The 25,146-nt window shown below is 31.3% G+C and overlaps 1 protein-coding gene across 5 annotated transcripts; it reads right to left on the bottom strand.

Annotated features, from left to right (window-relative positions):
- Positions 1 to 4,075: 4,075 nt before the first annotated feature.
- LOC129919819 (ral guanine nucleotide dissociation stimulator-like 1) lies at positions 4,076 to 23,297 on the bottom strand. 5 transcript variants are annotated; one of them, XM_056000887.1, is made up of 7 exons: positions 16,781 to 17,076; positions 11,267 to 11,543; positions 10,055 to 10,159; positions 9,177 to 9,986; positions 8,963 to 9,115; positions 8,753 to 8,902; positions 4,076 to 5,608 (listed from the first exon to the last, which is right to left on the bottom strand). In XM_056000887.1, the coding sequence occupies exons 2-7, from the start codon at positions 11,510 to 11,512 to the stop codon at positions 4,673 to 4,675; spliced, it is 2,400 nt and encodes a 799-aa protein (XP_055856862.1). In that variant the 5' UTR covers positions 11,513 to 11,543; positions 16,781 to 17,076; the 3' UTR covers positions 4,076 to 4,672. The 5 variants fall into 5 exon arrangements, with proteins under 5 accessions (XP_055856862.1, XP_055856863.1, XP_055856861.1 ...); XM_056000888.1 differs by having other exon boundaries at positions 10,055 to 10,156; positions 11,267 to 11,556; XM_056000886.1 differs by having other exon boundaries at positions 11,267 to 11,556.
- Positions 23,298 to 25,146: the final 1,849 nt, after the last annotated feature.

A 25,146-nucleotide genomic window follows, 5' to 3' on the forward strand; every position in this document is an offset into this window, starting at 1 on the left:
TTGGTCATATCCTTTATTGAAAGATGACAACAAATCTCACCTCACTTATTTTATTTATTCTATTGAGTGAAGTTGGAAGCAGATGGATAACTTCGATTTGAAGCTTTAAGGGTGATGGTTTGTTTTGTTATTAACCAACGACACGACTGGTAAATGTATAGTAGACATCTAATGACACAAGATTAGCTGACAGAAACTAGATTTGTTGCATTTAAGGATAAGAAAATCTAAATGCAATAAATCTTAGCTCTTAAGGAGTCAATGGGTATTTTGTTATTTTTTTGTTTTTGTTTATAGGAAACCGACTTGAAAGTATTCTGTTATGCAATGTTGAGATCAAGGCAAAAAATGTCATTTCAACATAACATAGTTTCGAAAATTAGGTATTTCAATAATATCAACCCAGGCGCCATTGAGTCTGGTGTAATATTGATTTTGTATAACGAAATAAGGACAACAGAACTTTTAAATTTGCATTGTCAACTCCCCCAGACTGACGTCATTTATTTTGGTATAGGTTTTTTTTTTCTTCAGTTGCTTTTCAAAGGGTAATTTATATGTTTCGTTAAAAATTCTTATAATATTAAATTATTATTGAGAATAAGTTAACATCATCGGTATTTTATAATTTTGTTGAGTGTACTAGGAGTACGTTTTTGTTTTCCAATAAAAATATTCTAAAGTTTTCAAACTTTTTATTCAAGTTAAAGAATAGCTTTAAAATTAGTACCTACTGAGAACGTCAGTCAAATTAAATCATGGATTTTTACGACTTTCAACAAAAAGTTGAAGGTCCCAAAAAATCCCACTATTGTTTTTGAGCAGGCGTATGTTTAGTCGTAGTGATAGTTTATCAAGATGCAAAACTTATTTTGTCACATTATTATTTTTGGGTATTTTTTTATCTGAATTCAATGAGATCAAAAATAATTCGAAAAGACCACCTGAAAAATGAATAGTATATTTTATTCTATGACAATTTGAATATTTTTTCAGTGTATAGTAAGTAAAATAAGACAAAAACATATATTTAAGACTATGGTTCACTTATAAAAATTGGCACTGTTCATTTACTTATCACATGAATAAGAAATCAGAAAAGTACATTTTAATACTTTGGGTTGAAAAGAGTTTTTCAGGAGAACAAGAAAATGTGAAACTAGTACGAAATTTTGTGCTATTATGGCATTTAGCTGTAGAACCAAGAATTAAAAGACTTGTTTAAATAGTGTTTTTTTATAAGGGAAAATATAAAAGAAGATTTCTGCGTCCATATAACAATAAAACATAAAATTATTTTCCTGTCCTTAGAACAGATGCTATTATCAACCTTTTTATGGGGATATATTATGGTCATAGTTTCTTTATATTCAGGCATTTCTTTGAAAGGTTATATGCATATTTTCGTATAAGATAATTTTCACAAACTCCAGGTGGACCGCACGTTGTTTTTAGCTGTCGTAGACCCTTTCTTAACAAAACAAAGCGAAACTAAAAAAATACATCGTTTGGTTTGGAAACAAATATTACTTCAGAGTTTATTTGTTTGGTGTAACCAAACCAAAGATTTTATACATTATTGAAAAGGTATTCAGCCCTATCGGCAATCTCACGTGAGAAATTTCCCCGGGAGTAGGTTTTCTCTCCCGGGAATTTTTCCCCTTATCGGCAATCTCCATCGGAATTTCGTTTTCGGGGAAAGGAGTACAGCCAACTTAACAAAACAAAAAAACCATCGAACACATGTCTTCGAAAATTTTGACAACTCTAATTTGATTGTATTTAGTGCACAAAAACAATTAAAATGTTTAATAGTCAATATTTATATAATTTTTTTCTTTGGTGTTGATTTGTGGATTTTTATTCAATAATTTTTTTTATTTTTTGCCCAACTTATTACTTTGTTTGTTTCTTTCTTCAGATGGACATGTACCTAATTAGTTTTGTGTTTTTAATTTTAATTAAAGAATCAATCAATAAAGTTTCTTAAGCTTTGTTTTTTTTTGACATGATAAACAAATAACTGAAATAAATTGAGGCAGCAAACTAATGCTCTCGGAATGGTCTCCTTTAGTTCCATGCTTTTTTTTAGGTTTTCTTATATTTTATTTTTGTCTACTAGTTTGCGTTATCCAGTTGCAATATCATTTGCTTTTTGTTGGATTAAGGAAGTAAATAATTTAATATTTTTAACAGAATATTTTGAAAAAAAAACACGTTCCCCATACAAAATATGATAGAAATACTTCGGGGGAGAAACTTCATTCCCGATAGGTATTTTTGTGTGGGAATTTTTTCCTAGAATTTTTTCCATTTAAAAAGTATTGCCGATACCGATTTTTCGGAATAGAGAAATTTTTCCAGGGAAATTGTATTGCCGATAGGGCTGATTAATGTTTCCTTTCTAAAACAGTCAATAAATCTAATTGGTGAAAATTTGACGACGCTAGATTTTTTGCAATGGCTGAAGGTCTAAAAAACCGTTTTTTTTTTTTTTGGCTCTAAGTCCAAATTTTAGGGGTGTAACGGAATTTTTAAATACCGTTTTCTAATCAAGTTAACAAGCTCTACTAAACTTTATAGGTTTTCGCCCGCGTATATTTTTAGTTTCACACAATTTAGCCATACCATTGTAAAAAAAATTAAATTTTGCAACGTTTAAACATCCATAACTTTTTTCTTCTGAATTTCACTAAAATTTTCTTTCAGGTAATGAAATTTCGAATCGAATATAAGAAAAATGGTTGTCCTACATACTCTGAAAGTTAGTAAAAAGTGTTTATAACAAACTTAAGTCGTAACTTAACTTCTTGTAGCCCCATGTGATATTTCTGTAACAAACCGAAAAACATCGCACAAAAGCTGTACAAACTATATTTTTTTTTTCTTTTGAACCTTCTAACATAATCTGGTTTATATATTTCTAATAAATGGCACCAATAATAATAAAATAAATGGGCTTTTTTTTAATAGGCAAATTTGTGTAAAAACTACGAAATTCAGAAAAAAATATTTTTTCCGGATAAACCAACGGGGTTTTATTTTTGGATTTAAGGAAAGTGCCTAAAAATAAATATTAGATAGTTTGTTGTTTGAATTTTTGCATTTTTGTATAAAAATAAATTATTTAAACTTTTTTTTGCTCCCTAAATATCGAAATAACTAAGTAAATAAAGAATTTATTGAATTTTTAAAAAATACGTGTTTTATTATAGGTGAAGGCCAATCGATTGACATTATTTCTACGATCTTGGGTTACAAGGGGTTAACAAGACTTAAGTCTGTAGCAAACTCGTGATTGAAAAGTTCCAATTTTACAAAAGAAATTGGGAGCGGGTCATAATTCTGCTTGTCAAAATTCTGTACGACAAAATTCTGTGGGGTCAAAATACTGTAAGACCATAATTCTGTACGTCATTATACTGTAAATACAAAATTCTGTACGTCAAAATACTGTATCAACAAAATACTGACATGCAAAATTCTGTTTTGTAAAATTCTATACGGCAAAATACTGTATATCAAAATTCTGTAAAAATGCTGTAAAAAAATATCGTTTTGATAATGTAAAAAAGTGCGCGCGCACTTTTTTACATTATCAAAACGATATTTTTTTACAGCATTTTTACAGAATTTTGATTTACAGAATTTTGATGTACAGAATTTTGAAATACAGTATTTTGACCAACCAGAATTTTGCTATACAGAATTTTGACTTTCAGAATTTTGTTCCTACAGCATTTTGCACATACAGAAATACAGTATTTTGGCATACAGTATTTTGAATACAGAATTTTGCAACATACAGAATTTCGACCCCAACCCAAGAAATTTAAATCACAGACAAATAAACGATACAGTTCTCTATGTGTTACACCAACGGGACGCAACCTATACAAAAGTGCTCATTCTCCTTTCATTAAATTTAGAGTTTGTTCTGTTAAATGATTTAAGTCTGTTGCAAGTAGTCTTATAAAATCCAATTTCTAATAAAGTTTTTTACCAGACTGAACTCGGTCTTACAACTTACACTCACTGACACTTATTTCACCAAAATTAAAACACATTCATCATCCAAATTTTATATTCCTGTTTTAATTTTATTTTTAAAATTGCATTTATGCAGATATTTTGATAGTAAAACTGTTTAAAATTATATATTTCTATGTGTATATATTACTTGTAAAGTTACATAAATACTAAGTATATATAAATATAATATACAAAATAGTACATACATCTGCTGTTCCCAATAATAATATCTAAGAATTGCATTTACACGTGCTGCTACTAAGTAGCAATAAATATAATAATTATTACTTATTTTAATTATTTAATTAATAATTATAATCTTCAGTTTATTTGTATTATTGACTTAAAAAAAACACACACATCTCTAGTGTTTTTATGCGTATCTCTACATTCATAATAATTTCGCACCAGTTGATTAAAAAAAAAAAAAAAAAAAACATTCCTAAATAAATTATACATAAATGAATAAATTAAAGCAAATATAATATCATTTTTTATTATAATTTTCAATCAAATCAAATATTATAATTTTTTTATATAAATACCAAAAATAAATTTTAAACTTAAAAATTGAGATTTTATTTCGAATAGCTATCTGTGGCTAACAAAGATTCTTAACTTGCATTTTGTTCTTTAGTGGTCAGCTTTCTTCTTTTTTCGAGCGCAAAATAAAGTTCAAATTAAAATTTGTATTAACTGCATAGTAGACATTTGCGTTTGGCGGCATCACAAGCTCCTTGTCGGGGAGTACTTGAGCCAATGTAAATCGATCAGGATCACCCTCAAGTCCTAATTTAACCATTGCATTTCGAATTACGTGCGGAGTGCGTTCATTATTTCCTAACATTATACATTTATAGAGCACTATTCCATCTACTTCAATTTTGCTTGTTTCATATGTCACTCGTATGATGTAAAAATCTGGAATGGCATTCTTATCACCGGCTGGTTGTACCAGCTGGGCATTTATCAGTGGTACTCCATTACTCAGATTTTTACCATTTCCCATTGTTTTGTGATGGTTAGCTGCTGCAGTCTTTTGGCCTCCTGAATTACTTGAACCAACTGATAAATTGGAAACACTACTTGAAGCGGAAAGTAACGATGCATTTGGTGGTTGAGTATCACGATCTAAAGAATTGTGTCTGGAATTTTGTCTAGAAGCTCCAAAGCTACTGCTTATTTCACAGTAGAATTGTGAACCGGCTCCACTACTTGAATTTGATGCTATGGAATCAGTCTTACGATGGCCTAAGGATGTGGATGTGGTCGAAGTGGACTTTCTTGGCTCTGTTGGTGGTTCTAATTGACATGATAAGGCATGAGCTTCTCGCTCGTCTAGAACTAACATTGACGCAAACCATCGATCGAAGTTGGGATCTTCTCGGAGGTTATATGTATTTGCTGCACCTTGTAATAATTTTATTTGTGCTAATACTTCGAATTCTTTTCGTTTTTTGTCGAAATTAATTAGATTATCTTCGGTAACTCGATCAGGTATTGCAGCATGGATCATTGTTAAATCTGTTAGAAATGTTCCCAGGTATGGAATTGTCCCGTGTGACGTTTGGGTACTCTTAAAGAAAACAAATGGTTAAATGGTTAAAATGCATTTTTTTTTTTTTTTCAGAAAAACAAAAATAAAAAACATAAAAGTAAGAAGCATTCACAATCATTTTCTTTCAGTGTTAATAAAAATTAATTTTCTGGGTCTAAACTAAAAAAAAAAAATGTTACTAATGCTAATAATATTTATGATCACATACATAAATACTAAGTTTTTTACAGTTATTCACTTTTTTATTAGTTGATAAATTCATGGGGTACTACCTAATAGAAATGAAATATAGTTTTCTCGGGACCTAGAATTTTATTTAATTTTTTTTTATCATACTCCAAAATCTGGATCTTTTGAAATGTCAGTTTTTGCAAAAATACGACACTAATCTGTTTCTCGAATCCGTGACTTAAATCTGCTACACAAATCAAGTCTTCCACTCAAAACTTGCGACATAAATCTACGACTCACATTTGCAACTCAAATCTGCGATTCAAGTCTGTGACTCAAATCCGCGATTCAAATCTGCTAAAGGCTAAAAATTGGCGACACAAATCTGCTTCTCAAATTGTCCACTGAAATCTTCGACTTGAATCAGCGACTAAATCTGTAAATGAAACCTGCTACTAAAATCTGCGACAGAAATCCGTACCTCAAATCTGCGACTCATAAATCTGCCACACAATTTATCGAAAAAAATCTGCGACTCAATTTTTTTATGAAAATCGGGTAAAAATTGCCAGAGAAAAAACTTTTGAACGTTTTCAATCCACGCCCACGCAAGAAATTAAAAACATAACACTTAGATTAAATTCTTATTTCATAACATGAATCAAATGCTGTATTCATTAGTTATTGGAGGACTCGATTCTAAGGATAATGTTATGAACTGCACAGTGATTAGTTTTTGGTTACTTTTTGCAATTTTAAAACTTTCAGGGATGTTCAAACAATCCACAATGTAATTTGGGAAACCCAAACAAATTTTTTTTGTTGCGCATACGCCCGAGTGTACCAATCAAAGAAGTTTACAATTTATTAATTTCTGTTGAAAAATTACAGGTAAAATAGTGCAAAAAATCAATAAATAAAAATAAATTGTTACCATCATGGAAATTGGCAAAAATTTGAGTAGAAGGGTGTTTCGGGGGAGAGATGGTGAAGGTCAACAAAACAGTGAAAAAATTGTTTATGAAATATATCATGCTTCTGACCTTCTGAGTTATTTTTGGATGCTGAAACTAATGACAACGAGATCAAGTCAATGCGATTACTCTTAGTAAGATTATTAGCGATTTAACGTTACATTTATGAAATTCGGGACGGAGGTTTTAAATAAAGCAGGTTATGTAAACTATTTTGTAGAAGAGTGATTTTCAGGGATTATTTTAGAAAGGTATCATAAGGTATTGTATTTAAAAATAAATTTAGCCGTCACTCTTATAAAATTTAGAAGTAACGTTGCATTTGGGATAAAAAGAAAAACCAAGAACAAGGTGACCTCATAAAATAATTTTCGAAGAAAGGGTGTAATTTTCAAATAGGGAGTAAATTATGGAATATTAATCCAGGGTCGATAATTTTTGAAACCAAAAAAAATCATAGTAGGATGAAACCCATTGGAAAAGGAGGTGAATATAATAAAAATGAAGGGAAAAATAAATTACGGGCGAGCCGAGTTCGGGAAGTGGTAGGGTTGAGTTTTTAATGGTAAAAAATGGTATATCTCGATTTCTGGCAAAACTACAAGTCCTATGGAAAAAAGTTGTATGGCAAGGTTGTAGGTAATAAAAAGATCTACAACTTATGTATTGACAATTTTTTCACATAACCTCAAAATTTATGTGAAAAATTCAAAAAACCGAGTTTTTAGTTTTTTATTTTTATCTTTTTCAAAAAATTGTGTTTTTCTACAAAATTTGTTGAAAACTTACCTTATTATGTCCCAAATACACAGTAATTTATTTGATTTAAAATATTAACTTTTTAACCTTTTTTTGGACTTAATACCAAAAAAACACCCTAATTTTCAATCGAAAATTCACGTGTCAAAATATCACCTTTTTTCAAAGAATCGGTGGGCATTTTGTTCGTTAAAATCTCTACTTTCTAATAGTGTAAACAAAAATTTACATTAGTACACCAAAGTGCATGTTCTCGGAAAATGCAAAAAGCTTGAATTCGAAAATTTTTTTATCATTATTTACAATTTTGGGCTATTTATTAAAATTTACACTTAAATTACTTAAAAACCGTAACATTAATTAAAGTAACATAAAATCTTACGGTTTTTGAGTAATTAAAGTGTAAATTTTAATAAATAGTCCAAAATTTTAAATAATGATACAAAATTTTCGAATTCAAGCTTTTTGCATTTTCCGAGAACATGCAATTTGGTGTACTAATGTAAATTTTTGTTTACACTATTAGAAAGTAGAGATTTAAACGAACAAAATGCCCACCGATTTTTTGAAAAAAGCTGATATTTTGACACGTGAATTTTCGATTGAAAATATGGTGTTTTTTGGTATTAAGTCCAAAAAAAGGTTAAAAAGTTAATATTTTAAATCAAATAAATTACTGTGTATTTGGGACATAATAAGGTAAGTTTTCACCAAATTTCGTAGAAAAAGACAATTTTTTGAAAAAGATAAAAATAAAAAACCAAAAACTCGGTTTTTTGAATTTTTTACATAAATTTTGAGGTTATGTGAAAAAATTGTCAATACATAAGTTGTAGATCTTTTTATTACCTACAACCTTGCCATACAACTTTTTTCCATAGGACTTGTAGTTTTGCCGGAAATCGAGATATACCATTTTTTACCATTAAAAACTCAACCCTACCACTTCCCGAACTCGGCTCGCCCGTAATTTATTTTTCCCTTCATTTTTATCATATTCACCTCCTTTTCCAATGGGTTTCATCCAACTATGATTTTTTCTTACTTTTTAATGTTTTTGAAGGCTTCGGCACTGGTCTATATGTTATATGTCCCAAAAAGCTAATTGTTCATTTAGTAAGTCTACTTTAATACAAATGTTAAATATTTCATTCTTCTGTAGTTTTGCTTTCTTTCTTAACCTTAATAATTATTATTCAGATTCAAAAATTAATAATAGTATCATCCGCCAAAAAAACAAAAACAAAATAATACTCACTTGTTTTTGTATAATTTTCTGCAAATGTCTGTCGTGTTCACCTACGGTGTCAGCAAATTTAGCTGTTCCCTCTCTCATAAGAACTTCACGTTGCGCCCAGGCATTATTGTCTTCGGAAAATATCCTTGCAAGTTCACTAAATATTTCCATCTAAATTATAAACGAAATTTTATTAAGTTCAAAGTTAAAAAGAAATAAATACAAATTCACCTTCTCTTTGGCAAGAACTGCCCAGACTTTTGATAAACGGTATATTGCATTTGATTGAAGTCCTGAAATAATCGCCTTTAGAGAAGAGAAGTTTTTCAAAAGACGCAACTCTTGTGCAATATCAATCCACGTGGATATATATAAAGCTCGTTCCTGCATCATAAAATCATCAATAAAAGTGATTTTTTATAAACATCTATTTAGTTATATTTACCTGAGGTTTAAGTCTTTGTTCAATTATTATGCTTGATATGACTCTGAATGATACTGCATTAAACTGTGTTACTGTTGCAACAACTGTCTCAGCACCGCTTTTATCCCTTCGAGCCCATGTTGCTCCCAAACATTGATGGGGAATCAAACGTTTGAATAACTCCGAATCCATTCTCGTAAGTTGCTCTGCAAAATGCTTAACATCGACATGAGGAAAGCGATATGCTTGCAACAAATGAGTTGGACCTCGGAACGCAGGAGCCAAACAAAGACCAGAAAATTGTTCAGCAAAACTGTTATACTCATGGTGACCAGTCCACGGGGAATTTTCTTCCGCAAACACCATTTGTGCTTGAACACGTAAAACTCGTTCTAAACGATGCAAAGCTTTTATATGCAGATCAGATCTTGGCAGGCGTCTTGAGGCAAAATTTAATATGTGCCTTAGGTTAACTTCATTCCAATCCTCAGGAAAACCATCTAGCCAAACATGCAGTGCTGATATAAGTGTTCTTTTGTGCTGTTCATAAACAGAAATATTCGAATCGAGTTCTTTGATATTAGATTCAGCTTGAACCTCATGATTACTGAACATTGCATTGAGAGTATCATAACGTTTGACTAGAAGGTCAAAAACATCTTTTGGTGTTGAAAAGGTTCTGTACGTTGAAAGGAATACGTTTATAAACGTACTCTCCAATTCACCGTCATCTGTGGCAAGGGCTTCTACTAATCTAGCTAAGGAAGCAGCTTTTACGAAACGAACTCTTACTGTTTCCCATTCTAGATGAGAAATTTCATCATCCGAGTCCTAAAAATAATATAATTTATTTTATTTTTACTCACAAGTGAAATCGATTTGATTAAAAATATACTTACACTAGCGGCACGTGGTGTTGGTCGATGGTATCGCACTTTTTTAAGGTAAACGGTGAAAATCGCATCTTTTTCACGCTCCTCACCCCAAAGTCGCCACGTGGGCTGCTGAAAGAAATAAATGCATTAAATAAACTGTATAAAAATGTATTTATTTAAATTTAATAGCTAATGTTGACCCAAATATTCATATATACATAATACCTATATATTCTAGTACATTCAATAAATTCTCTTAATTAAACTATAATTTGGCTAAACTAAAAGAACTTGAAGTAAAACGCTTATGCCGAGTTTTCACGAGTCGTTTTTAGCCGCACGATATGTCACACGGCTTAAGTTGACTAGGATTTTTCTATAGAGATTGTCACTTTAGTCACCAGCGGTTTACGTTCACCCGAGTCAAAAAGCTTCGCCGCACGGCAAAAATCGACTCGTGAAAAGTCGGCATTAAGGTTTTAGAGTATCAGGTCCCACACGATTCCATAGAAATTTTCACTGTTAGTGTTTAACCAAATCTTCATACAAATTGCCTCCTTGGAGACTAAACACATTTTACTTACTCCATAAAAGGGAGCTAGCATTTTTAAAAACCGTTAATGAACATAAGTCTTCAGCTGTGATGCTCATTTACAAACAAGACAATATCGATAAGTTTTTGCAATTTTGACAATTGAACATTCCTGAACCGTGCCTGTTGGCTAGACTCTTTGACCTAATTCGCTATTCGGCCTTATCATGAATTCCATTCGCTACGATTCCCGAAAAAACAATCACGGAATCCGTTCGTTGTGGAAAATTTCATACAAATCTTCACTACGATTGGATTTTGTGATTGTATTTTTCCTAAAGAATTTCCGATACGAATTAAATTCGTGATAAGGCCCAATAATATAACTTTACTTCTGGTATATTTAATCATAATATAGTTAAATATACCAGACATTTTTAAAATATACCTGAAGGTAAATATACCAGAAGTAAAGTTATCAATGCGTTATTTTCTCTCTGTATATGTTCACCCGCCAGGTTGAGGTAGGTGCCTAGGGATTTAGGCAAATCTTATCTAGATTATAAATGCTTTGGAGTTTTACTTGTAAACTTTGATCTCTTAGCAAGATATTTTACTTAATTGTTACAAGTTTCTACTTGCTTTTTGCCTATTTTGACGTTTTTTTTATATCAAATCAAAATATATATAGAATTAATAGTTACCTTTATGTACCACTTCACATTTGAGTTGTCTTCTTCAAACGTACGCGATGTACTTCGAATCGTACCGCCGATACAATCACTCAAAAAATTCAAACCACTCTTTATACTAGTTCCTTCAAGATGTTCTGTTTGATTGATATTGTTGAATGTTTTTTGATTTTGTTGAATATGCTTGGTACATTTTTGTGCAATATACTTAGTTTTTTCTGTCAGACTTTGAATTCTCTCATTAGTACCACAAATCATTTGTTGATGATGCGAAATTTGTGACAAATTACTTCAAATAAAATCTAATTTGGATATACATAAGTTAATCAGCCTTATAAGGAATTTTATTCGTATCGCAAGATTTTCTACGATTTCGGAAAACAAGCACAAAGTCCGATCGTAGTGACGATTTGTATGACATTTTTCATTACGAACGGATTCCGTGATTGATTTTTAGGGAATCGTTGCAAATTTCCGATACGAACGGAATTCGTGATAACGCCGAATATTTCTTTTTTAACTTGAAAAATACATATTTTGTTTTAAAGGGTGTCTAAGGGGAGCGTTGCCTTATGAGGGATGATTTCAATTCTATACGCAAATAATCAAATTTATATTAAAATCTGGGACAAATTTTTGAAAAATATTTCCTACAAGCTCATGTCTTTTATCTCCATAAAATTATATATATTTTTTTCTTTTCTATCAATTTATTTTCCCAGTAATAATGCGTTTTATTTCAAATTTAAAATTATTAATCCAAGGCAAAAGAGAAAGTTAACATCTGTTGAAATTTTAGTTCAATATACTGCTTCCGAAAGGCGATACACAATAATTGAAGTTCATGAGGAGTTCAAAGCTCAATAAATAATAATAATCTTACTCCACAAATATCTAACATAAATAGCTTTGAGATGAACGAACATTGTGATGACCTTGATCATGAATTAATACAAAAAGAAATGTTTTATTTCTAAGCCATTGACAATCTTACAGTGCTCTTAAGTAATTACATACTCACAAGTCACAAGTAGGCCAGCACTTAAAAATAAGACCGACCGCAGCGAATGAAGAAAATGTATGCGAGGCGAGATGAGTATAATTTAACTGATAAATTTGCTATTCCATTGCGATTTTTGTGCGAATGGCAACAAGAAATTTAGAGAAGAAAAAAATATATGTACATACTGCAGATTGTCTTATTAGATAAGAATAAATTGAAGAACAAATAATTATGATTCTATTTTGGGTATGTCGATATGGCAAGACAATGCTAATTATCCATGGAAAAAATTTGAATTTAGGTTAGAAGTTTGAATTTTATGAAACTCATTGAAACTGAAAACGGTTAGCTGGAAGAGGTCAAGTAAAAATAGTTTTGATTTCTATTTCTAAAACATTTGCATTTAAAGTTTACTGCTTTTCAAAGACCCCTTTGAGAAACTTTCCGCTCTTTATCTACGTAAACAATTCCTATCCTACACATGACAAAAAGGGTTCAACATTTTAACTTTTGTGAGAGTATTTTTTTTCACAAATTTTTTCCGCCTACACTCAGAGGAAAAAATGGTCATTCTGTAACTATTTGCATAGTCACTTTGTAGAAATTAATGAAATTTTGCGAATAACTATTATCGAATCGAAAATAGTTACAAAATAGTTAAAAATGACTATTTTAATAGTCACATGCCAAAAAAAAAATAGTTAAAAATAACTATTCAAATAGTTAAAATTTCGTAGTAATTACGCAACTATTAAAATAGTCATTTTCAACTATTATGTTTATAGTATCTATAGAAATAACTATTAGAATTAGAGCCTACGATTTTGTTCGTGTATTTAATTACACGTGTACCCGATACACGTGTACACGTGTATCTAAAAAACGTTTACACGTGTATCTTATTTACACGTGTATTTATTAAATACACGTGTATTTATATTTACACGTGTAAATACGAAACAAAATGATTTTTTTGCTTTTTGGGGGTAAAATAAAAGTTTTTAAAACTAAACAACTGAAGATTATTGTGCAAATAAATAGTTCGAATTGGAAAAATAGTATTTGAACTTTTTGAAGACCTTATAAATAATTTATTCAAAAATTAAAAATAATGATGTGCCTTTTCATTAAAAAAAAGCTAATAAATTTTTCCAAGATATATTTGCATATTGCCTACTGTGTCTTTCTCAGAAGAAAGTGTACCAACTGTTACATGTTTTTTTTTTTTTTTGTTAATCACCGTTTATTTGAAGATCATATGGTTTACTAAGTTCATAGTGAAAGTGTAAAAGGTGTTTTATAAATAAAGCGACAAATTCAATCAAAATAAATTTTAAAATAAAACTAAAATATGAAGCCAAGGAGTTGGGTATGGCAATATGCCCACCGAGAAGGGACAAATGCCTACTGTGACTTATGTAGTTCACAACAAAACAACCGTTTTTCTTGTCGCGGTGGAACAACCGGAGCCCTTGGACGGCATTTAAAGGGACTCCATGGAGTCAATTTAATTATTTTATATGTTTTGTTGCTTGGTAATCTAATCTAATCTGCTTTATTTTTTTACTTTTTAGTCGTATAATATTTGAAAGAAGATGATAATTTGCTTGGGTGGTATGAGCTCCCAAAGCCCCTCTCTTGCAATTTACCTACAAAAGCTTTTGCGATATTTAGAATGGGATAAAATAGATTTGGGGTGTTTCAACCCCCCAATGCCCCTCCCCTGAGTTCGGACCCCAAAATATTGCGTTGCAATCCAAACTTCATATGTGTACAAAGTTCAGTTCGATACGATAATGGGAATCGGGTCAAAATTTTTTTCCAAGATTTATATGGCTAGGGTTGAATAAGAATTTCCAATTAAATTTTCCGTGTAATTTCAATGTGTAAATCTAGCCAATAACCGCAAAAACCTGAACAATATCCTTTTCATTCAATATAATACTTATTTTAGGAAATCGCCACCAAATCTACCTGTTCGAACGCTATTTACACGTGTAAATATAAATACACGTGTAAATATAAATACACGTGTATTTACAAATACACGTGCTTCGGCACGAATTATTTAAATACACGTGTAGCACGTGTACCTTAATACACGTGCAATAGTAGGCTCTAATTAGAATACACTCCTGCTCAAAATTAACGCACACATTTTTCTTCTTCAGTTTTACCCCTGTATCTTATTTTAAATGGATTTAAAATTCTTTGGTGTATTTTTTTGTGTTTATTTATTGTTTACCAAGTCGAAAAAAATGCTAAACTGGAACAGTATTATTAGCAAAAAATAATTTTTGTTTTTTAAGTAAAAAAAATTAAAAAAAAAATACTATGTTTTGGACATCGAGGACATCAGTTAAGTATCTTTGGGTTCTTAACGTAGGTCTAGTAGGCTCACTAACTCCGTAGGTGTTGTAAAGCAAATTTTACTCAATGAAAATTTATGACTCTTCTCTAAAATGTCGGGTTGACACAGACTTCAGCAAATCTCTCCTCAAATCTTCCCCACAAACATTTTATTCCATACCTTGAATTTAAGATCACTCTTGTCTCATAGTTAAAAAAAAACTATCTTGTACAAGCGTGCCAGTGCGGGTAATTTTATTAACTAATTTTTCAGAGAAACAAAAATCAATTATTATGAGCATCATTATATTTACTGAAATTTAAAAGTCTCGATCCCTCTGATCCCTGCTAAAAATCAAACAAAATCCTTTATAAGCAAACAAAAACCTTTCTTTTTTGGCAATTTATGACGGGAATACAGCGGAGGCCAAAACAAACCTCAGATTCGAGTTTAGCACCCCTAAAGAAAAGTAAATTTTGGTTTTTGTGGCGAAAATCTTGTTGAGTTGATCAGTGTTACAGTAGAAAAGGGTAAAAATAAAAGTGTTTTTAACCTTCAAATAAGAAAATAAGTGTCCAAAAATATATCCAGCGTATGTATACACATAGAAAAAAGACCACATAAAATTAAGCGGATCCCACCTTTAACTAAGCGGATATCTGCATGGTGACAAATCACATTAATTTCTTGAATGCGCAAATTAAAACAAAAAGAACTGGCAGCCACTGAAGATCGAAACTACAACCGTTGGGTCACTAGGCGAGTGCCTTACGCCTTACCATCGTACTATCTCAGTGTTAGAAATGAATATGACAAACTGCAACTAAAGCTTAAGTGTGACTATCTATAATTTTAAAATTTTATTTTTTTCTCGGTTTTTTAAGATGAAAATTCACATTAAAATAAGATGAAGTTCACATTAAATTTAACTCATTTCCGGAGGCTACCAGTTCCAGTAGACCTAGAAACATGAAATTTAACTTACTATTTGTTTATAGTCTAATTAGAAGAAATGTGAAAAAAAATATTTGGAAAAGCTTCTAGTTTTCCGGAAAATTGACGTTGCGTTTTCGCAACGCTCGCCGAAAATAGGACTTATAAAAATTTATTAAAAAAATTTTTTCCTACATAAAGGCTAATTCACAACATCGACCGTCTACTGTAATAATTTTGATATAAAGTAGGAACCAAAATTTACTAGGGTTGTACCCGTGTATTAAACTCACAATAATTTATTGAAAAACTTCTGCGTACAGAGCGTTCTTCTCAAAATACATAATATCGTGTTCTTAACACCAAAGAAGTTAGGATCTTAACTTTAAAAGATGCTAACATCTTAATAAGGGACTTTAAACACATCGCACTGGTTAGGTATAAGCTAAAACTTTTTTTAACCTTTTAGCTAAAGGCATTTATCTACTATTCTTAAACTGAAACCTACGCACAGAATGCAATAACATTTGCATGTGATCTGGTGTGGAGAAAAACAGATTTCTTAGATGCTGCACCCAATCTTTTAAAGAACATTTATACTCATATATACTTTTTGAATTTCAGCTGTATCGATTTCCTATTGATAACTATGTCCACTTAAAAAATAAATCTAAAATGCACATACAAAATATTCAAATCCACAGCAATATTTTGTATTACACTTAATGAAACTTGTCATCAATTACTTATTATAACTGTTTGTTATCTTTACCGTATAGAAAAAGAAACGTAGAGGAAAACTGTTTCAACAAATCAATATTAAAAGAAAAAACATTTATCTCAACTCAGGCTGACTCTTAATTCAATCCAAAGTAACAAGATATCAAATTAAGCGACCGGATATGGAATACGCATACGACAAAAAGAAAAACAACTTCAAACTTTGTTCATCGATCACAGAGGTCCCCCCAGACAGGTACATGAATCTATGAATCACATGGAGAACAATAAGAATCTTTCTGAATTCAATTGAAATACAGTTGTTGTAGGAGGGTGGGTGAACACACCTTTAAGTTTTAGGTAAATAACACATGCAGGTTAATACAACGTTTTTTTTAGACGAATGTTTAGCCAAACCCATTGAAAACAAAACAGTACCTATTTATATATTTTTTTTAAATTTTTATCTGAACCGAATTTGCTTAAAATTATGTTTTTGTTGTCTTTTAATTGTATTTACCACCATTCACGTTTTTTAAAAGTATCCCCTCAAAATTAAGCTTTACATTTATTTAAATGATGATGCGGTACGGTTGTGAAAAATCGATAAACAAAATAACCAAACAAAACAACTATTCAAAGTATTCAAAACACTTTGCCAAGATATTTCTGTTTCGTCACAGTAAATAATTTAGTTTTTTTTAGGTATATTATTTTAAACAAAACTAAATGTTGCACTTTAATTTTAAACGAAGAATAAAAAGAAATTTGTATTTAAAAAAATGAACAACAGAACAGCAGCCCATCCGAAACACACTCTAACGGCCATATTATTCACTAGTTTAAAAAATACATCTGGATGTAAACAATGTCAAATGTCAAAAATAAATCCAATTCCATAATATTCACTACTTAAATCCAATCTTAAATCCAATTTTTTAAATCCAATCTCGTTAAATCCAAACAAATTTAAACTGCTCTCTGGAGGTCCGTTTAGCTTTATAAATCCAGATATAAAATTCATTTTCACAGTGTTCAGCTGTTTTGTCAAGTATTTTGTGAAGGAAAAATAAAGATAAATGCAAATTATACAAAATTAATTGAATAATCACATAATTTTTTTTTGAGTGAATAATATGAACAAAAAATTAAATCCTTGGATTTATGAAATTCAGATTTAATGCATTGGATTTAAAATTAACTTTAATCCAAACTAAATTCAGAGTGAATAATATGGCCGTAAACAATCTGAGAATATACGAGTTAATGCGCTCGCTAAATTAATAAAAAATAATGAGAACGAAAATCCCCAAATGTGGTGAGTGTGCTAAAAGATTCCCAGCGTATGTCTCAGACTTGCGCGATTAAAAGAAAACAAACGCGCAATCATTGCCAGCCAAGCGGTGACGTGTTGTGTGCTAAACGTAAACGATTAAATATGCATTTAATATGGAAATTATTTTTGCAGCGTTTGTAAAAATAAATTAGTTTTTTTGTTTAACGATCGGTTACACCAAACGGTCATTGTTTGAACAGCGATTTTTAAATATTTAACTTTTGATCAACATATTTTGCCATTTTCATAGACACTGTGTGATATGTATAAAAAATAGTAAATTATTTTACTTTGAAAAATTGTAAAGTATGAACTTTTGTATCCACAATTTGTGCGTATCAACTTGCTATAGTATTTACTATTTTTTATGCATACGGGCCACTATCTAAGCTGCTTTTAAGAAGAAAGAAAGACTGGAGTTAATCCTCTTCAAAAAGGATCCTAAACAAAAACTACTATAAATATGCCCATTGGGTTTTAGGATGGCTGTGTTTCGTATGACAAGTAGTACCTAAGGGTTCTAAATTCGTAAAAATAGTCAAACTTGAGATGAACATCGAACTTCACAAATTACTTTACGATAGAAGAGATACCGAAATGTGTGTCTTAAAATAATTTCTATCTGCCACATGTGAAACTGGGGATAGATTTAATTTAATCATTTAATCTACACTTGGAGAAAAAATATAGTTAATGTCGGGATAACTATTTTAAATACTTCAAATGGTTATTTGTGACTATTTTAATTGTCAATATATACATATATTGACAAATTAACTATTATATAGTCAATTTGAACAGAACAGCTTTTGGTTTTCAGTTATGAATAGAGAGTCCTTTCTTATTCGATGGATTTTAAGAAAAAAAATATTTCGGTTGCAAATAGTTAAGCAACCCGAACTGGACTTTGACCCGAAACTATCTGCTTCCGAATGAAGAAGGAAAACAATGTATTTCATTTGCAAATAAAATTGAGCAACCTGAACTCCTATAAACTTTTGGTTTTCAGTTATGAATAGAGTCTAAAAAGTCCTTTCTTTTGATGTTTCATTCGATGGATTTGGAAAACATTTTTGAAAATTCCTTTTACAAGGGGTACCTACCCCTTCTATAATTTTCGAAAATCTTAAAAAAATGAATTTGTAATTTTTTTAGCTGAATGCACTGCGAAACATTATTTGTGTTTTTTATTACGTCCGCGATAAACTGGACAAAAAAAAACGCAGTCGGGACTAAGCAATTTACATGTTAAATGCAACAACACCTTCGCCACTCGGACTTAGTTGTGTAGCCCGGAGATTTCTCTGGGCTTTAAAGCAGAAACACAATCACGCTTTGCCGGACGCGTCGTCGCGTTACGTTGAAAAATCCTCAAAGCGCGCTTCTGTCACTGACTTTGAACTTAATGTGTTGAAAAATGCATAGAAATTTGTTTATTCTTTAATCCTATGGTTATAAAAGCAAAACCAATCAATATAAATTCTTTTTTAAAGAGAAATAACAATAAAACTCAGTCTATCACATCATTAAATTATTCATGCCTATTACAGAAGACGCAGTGACTCAGTCCCCGGGAATCTACTCGATCCGCAACCGAATCAAATTTCAATCCGTGAACTCCCCGGGATGAACTGTATTATCGATCCTCGAAAACACACTAAACTGCTTACCGACATATGTCATTGTTGACACGTACATAGCCAAATGTCATTCTATCACTTCCGCACCGGCGGCTTCGGTAATACGAAATCTTGTGAAAGTGACTCTCACTCCCGCCGCAGTGCATCTGCGTCTTCGGTAATAGGCATAATTGTTGTTTTTAATACGTTAATTGTTTTGATTTAAAATATCTCCATGTCGTTTTTTTGTGCAAAATCTACCTATATAGAGAAACAAAAAAAAAACACCTAGTATTTTAATAATTAATTTTTTTTATTCACATTTGACCCAATAATTATGTGGGTGACTGTAACTATGTCTGATAAATGTCAGAAAGCGAGCAGAAGTTCAGTTTGGTTGAACTTTTGCTCGCTTTTTTACGTTTCCTTACGTTTGTCAAAAAAAGCGTACGTAAGAAAAGCGTCATTGTGGGAGGTTATACAGATTTCGTATGGTTGAACTTTTGGCAGTTGTCAAAGTCGACGGCAAAGCGTGATTGTGTTTCTGCTTTCATTGTGGGAGGTTACACAGATTTTGTATGGTTGAACTTTTGGCAGTTGTCAAAATCGACGGCAAAGCGTGATTGTGTTTCTGCTTTCATTGTGAAAGGTTAAACAAATTTCGTATGGTTGAACTTTTGGCAGTTGTCAAAATCGACGGCAAAGCGTGCTTGTGTTTCTACTTTTAAAATCTATGCTATCAAACTAATTTTTTAATAAATTGTTTATAATTTGTTTACAAACGTGAAAACTGACGTTTGGAATAATATATACAAGAAAAATACAAGAAAAACCGAAAGCGAAAAATATGACAACCGAACTCTTAATTTTAATTGCGCCTGTTGTTTTCGGAACATTTAATATGCCGTGCTGCCAAGATTTCCTGTTAAGACACGAGGCGTTTTTTTGTCCAGTTAAGATGTTCATCTTAAATTAAGAGGATTTCCGCTTAATTTAAGACGGCAATCAAAAAACCATTCAGAAAACTGCTTTATTTTAGGTGGTCTTTTTCTCAAGTTTTCATCCGTCGAGTGCGGTTGCAAGCGCTGTTCCCCTCCGTTTGCATCCGACGATCCGACAATTATAGTTCTGGCTTTAACTTTTTGAACAGATTAGGTGTGTTTTTTATTACCACGGGGTTAAAAAAAAACGCCTCGGGGCTTAGCGAGAAAAATTGGCAACACTGCATACTAAATGTTCCGAAATCAGCTGACACAAAAAAATATAAAGTTGTCATATTTTTCGCTTTTCTGGTTTCTTGTGTGTTTTTGAAAAAAAAAAAAAGTTCAACTAACTATTAAATAAGTATTTAAAATAATAATTGTCCTTCCAAACATCAGTTTTGATGTTTTTAAACAAATTCTAAACAATTTACGAACAAGTTGAGTTGGTAGCACAGATTTAAATCTGCTGAAAAAGTTGAGCCCAGAGAATTCTCCGGGCTTAACAGCTAAGCCCAAGGGGCTAAAGTGTTGTTGCATTTAACATGTAAATTCCTTAGCCCCGACTGCGTTTTTTTTGTCCAGTTGAGACCGGTGGTAGTAAAAAACACACCTATTGTTTCTGTTTTCGGAACATTCCATATGCAGTGCTGCCAAATTTTCAGTTTAAGCCCCGAGATGTTTTTTATGTAAAGTTAAGCGTGGTCATATAAAAAAAGCACACCTAATAGGTTTGTTTGGGTACTACCTAAAACAGAAATATTGCTGCTTTTGTCAAAAATAATGTACAAAACTACACAGTTACAGGGTACTCAAATAGGAAATGGGTTAATGAAATGTTTAAAAAAGGAAGAAATATGTATTTTTGTTTTAGGCATTACAAAACACACCCAACATCTCCTTATTAACAAACTAGCTGACCCGAAAGACGTTGTCTTGTAAAATAATAAAAAAAATATGGAAAAACACGACTTTATTTTACTTCCGAAGTTTGTTCGTTTTGTAAAAAAAAAAAAAACAAATATTCGAACTAAAACAAATATAACCAAATAAGACCAAAGTGATCCTGACGTTCTTAAGTCATTTAAAGCTGAAACACAATCACGCTTTGCCGTCGATTTTGACAACTGCGAAAAGTTCAACTATAGGAAATCTGTGTATCCTCACACAATGACGCTTTTCTTACGTACGCTTTTTTTGACAAACGTAAGGAAACGTAAGAAAGCGAGCAAAAGTTCAACCAGACTGAACTTTTGCTCGCTTTCTGACATTTAACAGACATAGTTACAGTCACCCACATTATTATTGCGCCAAATGTGAATAAAAAAAAATAAATTATTGCAAAACTATGTGTGTTTTTTAATTTCTCTATATAGATTTTGCACAAAAAAACGACATCGAGATATTTTAAACCAAAACAATTTACGTATTAAAAACAAAAAAAATTAAATGATGTTTTAGACTGAGTTTTATTGTTAAAAACAATATATTTTGATTGGTTTTGTTTTTATAACTATAGGATTAAAGAATAAACAAATTTCTATGCATTTTTTAAACACATTAATATCCTTTTACATTTTTCCACAATTAAATCAAGATAAAGACTTGGCCCAATAATTTTGTGAGTGACTGTGTTTTTTTTATTTGACAGCAGATTTTATGTTGCAATCAGCTGTTCAAAGTCAAAGTGACAGAAGCGCGCTTTGAGGATTTCTCAACGTAACGCAACGAAGCGACGCCCTAAAGCGTGATTGTGTTTCAGCTTTTACATATTAAAATTTTATGTATTAATTAAAAGCACATTCAACTGCCTTCACTGTATTTACACTCTTCATTACAAAACAAAAACAAATAAGAGGTATATCTCACCAAACTTTCAGCTGCATTTTCATTCATTATTAATCCACCGCACTGCCATACAATTATTTTTTACTTCATCACATTTTGTGTAGCATAAAGTCAAATTTCCGCGATCACTTTGAATCACTTTATGTTTGATCAGCATTGTTGTAGTTAAAAAACGTTGTATGCAAATAAAATAAATAACATCAACTAAGGTATTTTATTTTTTTCTTCTTTTTTTACATAATACAGGTTTTCAGCAAATTAGCTATACAGAGAGCTCTTTAGACAGGTTCATGTATTTTAAGCATAATGTAGGTTATAAAAGCCTACGTCAACACTTCATAATTTTGTTACACACTAAAAGTTACTATACAAAACTATCTGTCATAAAATGGATACATATTATATTTATAGTTATTGCAATGTTTTTAACTTTTGGAAGATATAATTCGCATTTTTTCATTAAAGGAAATAATATACAAATCCAAACCGCTCTTAAGACTTGATGCTAATTCAAACAAACACTTTCAATTTTATTTCGGAAATGATAAATTGTTCAAATGTAATAGATTCTCAAAAAATGTAATATCCTTTCCATTGTTTTCTACTGTATTTTTTGCACTAAACTAACGAAAGTAATTTTTAACTTTTCATAATCCTGATTTGCGAAAGAAAGTATTCACTTTATTGTGGATCTTTTTTTATGATCAAAGAGAAATTTACTAATTATTATTTATAATTTTTTTATATTAACCCCTACTCCTACATAATCACTTCTAGTTTGAGTAAACAAACTATCACAATAAAGAGAGCCACGCTTAAGAGTCTCGATCAATCATACATTTCACGATCACACACACCATTCCAATCCGATTACACTCACAAGTGCATTTTTTTGTGTTTAGAAACGCTTAGAGCTCTCGTTGACAACAACAAAAAAATTAATACAGACAATAATTTTTTTTTTCAGTTGATTTTTGCCAGCACGATCGCTTTTCACTTTTTGTTCCGGAGTTGGAATGCACTAAAAATGTTGCCCCATGGAGCGTATTGAATTCTTTATTTATTTATTTTTTTTTTTTTTTGATTAATTGATTAATATTATCATTTAAAACCACAAATATTAATCACATAAGATCACTTAATAATCAGTAAAGGAAGATTATGGGAAAAAATTTATTTCGATGCACTGCGCTCATCGCGATCATTGAGAACCGTCATCATCAACCAACATCACTTGGAAACATATATAATGTAACTATTGGTTAAAATCTCTTATTAAATTCAGATGGCTGTTGGAATGGAATTGGAAGTAGTTTCAGTGTGAAAAAAAGATGTTTGATGTTTGAGCTGGGCCTTGGGTTGAGATAGATACAACGTTTTCATTGAGGCTCGGATGATCAAGTTGGTTTGTGGTCGAATTCTGGACTTGGATTTTCCATCATATAAGCAGCATTGAGTGTTTAAATGACAAGGAGTGACTTCGTTTAATATAAATTAAATATAAATTTAAAATTTTTAACTATATGCCTGTAAGACCTAAGGTCAGCCCTATTCTATTCTGACAAACCTCACAAGTCACAAGAACCTCACAAGGTGAACTAAATTCTATTTTGTGAGATTTTCATATCACAAAAACTTTCGATTTTGTGATGTGCCCCGAAACAGGTCACAACTCACAAGTTTGAAATTTGTAAGTAAGAACAGAAGTTTGTGAGAAATAAATTCTCACAAAATCGAGTAATGATCACCTTGTGAGGTTTGCCAGAATAGGGCAGTTAGAAGTATAGTGCTTACATTTTGTAATTCCCACATCGTGAGGTCGAAAAACGATTTAAATCGGGACAAATGTGATTGGCAGTTAATAGATTTCTACTCATGAGTAGACTACGGAACGCGCCTAATGTTTCTCGTTGTGAAAATTACAGAACGTAACGAACAGCTTTCCATTTACATATTTGAAGAATTTAATAATCTGCTTCTGCATTTACAAATTCAAACTAAAGCCAGAACCGCATAAACAAAAAATACCAAGACTGGAAACTTTCGTTCGTCTTTCCCCCCAAAACCCTTTTGTGTACAGTGTTTTGTCTGTGAATATATGTTAAAGCCACCACGTTGGTATATGACGTTAACACGCACACATTTATAGATTCACTACATTCACCACACATCGGACACGAACACAACGATAGGTTCACGACATTCACCACACCTCGCAGCTTGTAGGCAAACGTCAGTTGACCGACGAGTTTCCAGTCTTGGTATTTTTTGTTTAACCATACAGCACGGGATAGATTTAAAGCACAGTTAAACAAATCAGGTGGGTTTTTGTGTGGATGTTCCAATTAAATAACAAGTCATAGTAGGTACGTTTCTGTTGTTGCACTGTTTAATTTTTACTCACTAGACGTCTCATGAAAACTAAGCTACTATAAAGTGTTTTATAGGACTCAGTGACGCCGTATACGGTATTCTGTTTTTAGCCTATTGGTCTTTTTTTCAAAAAGTCTTATGCCCGCGAAATATGTGAATGAAGTAAAAGTCAACAAAAGCGGATAAAAAAATTTCAGCTAAAATTTAGCGACAAGGCTTAAGAGGACAACCCATATATTCCGCCCTATCCGTTACTGACATAAAAAATGATGTCTTTTTGGTTTTCTCAAACAAATAGCGCATATAAGAAAAAAAACTTTTTACTTTTGTAATTTTCCCAATAAGGAGTATGTAATGTAGTTATAACTCAACGCACCAAAAGAAGTTGTAGGTATATAACTTCAAATATGTTGGTACCTCAAAAATCATCCTATATGGGGAACTTCCAAAGAATGTCATTTCTGGGCTAGTGAAGATGCAAACAAACGTTTTTTGTACTGAAAATAGTTTTTTTGTTGTAATTAGCATAGGGAAAAATGTTTGTTTACCTCTTCACCAGTGCAGGTTGACCAATAAAAAAGAAGTTCTTCTAGTACTTTTCCTCTTGGAAAAGCCCCATTAGCTGCCTTCCTTTGGAATTGGTACTATACTCATGAGTCATGACTATAAATCTAGTACTCTACTCATGATTATAAATCTAGTACTACCAACTGCTCATACTAGCCCTGTT

The sequence above is a fragment of the Episyrphus balteatus genome, chromosome 4 (genome assembly GCF_945859705.1).
Source record: "Episyrphus balteatus chromosome 4, idEpiBalt1.1, whole genome shotgun sequence".
NCBI classification, from domain to species: domain Eukaryota; kingdom Metazoa; phylum Arthropoda; class Insecta; order Diptera; family Syrphidae; genus Episyrphus; species Episyrphus balteatus.

Coding starts and splice junctions, on each gene's coding strand:
- LOC129919819 (XM_056000887.1), bottom strand. CDS start 11,512: ATGATTTGTGGTACTAATGAGAGAATTCAAAGTCTGACAGAAAAAACT. Junction 9,987..10,054: donor CAACACCACGTGCCGCTAGT/GTAAGTATATTT, acceptor TATTATTTTTAG/GACTCGGATGATGAAATTTC. Junction 8,903..8,962: donor CAGTTCTTGCCAAAGAGAAG/GTGAATTTGTAT, acceptor TTTATAATTTAG/ATGGAAATATTTAGTGAACT.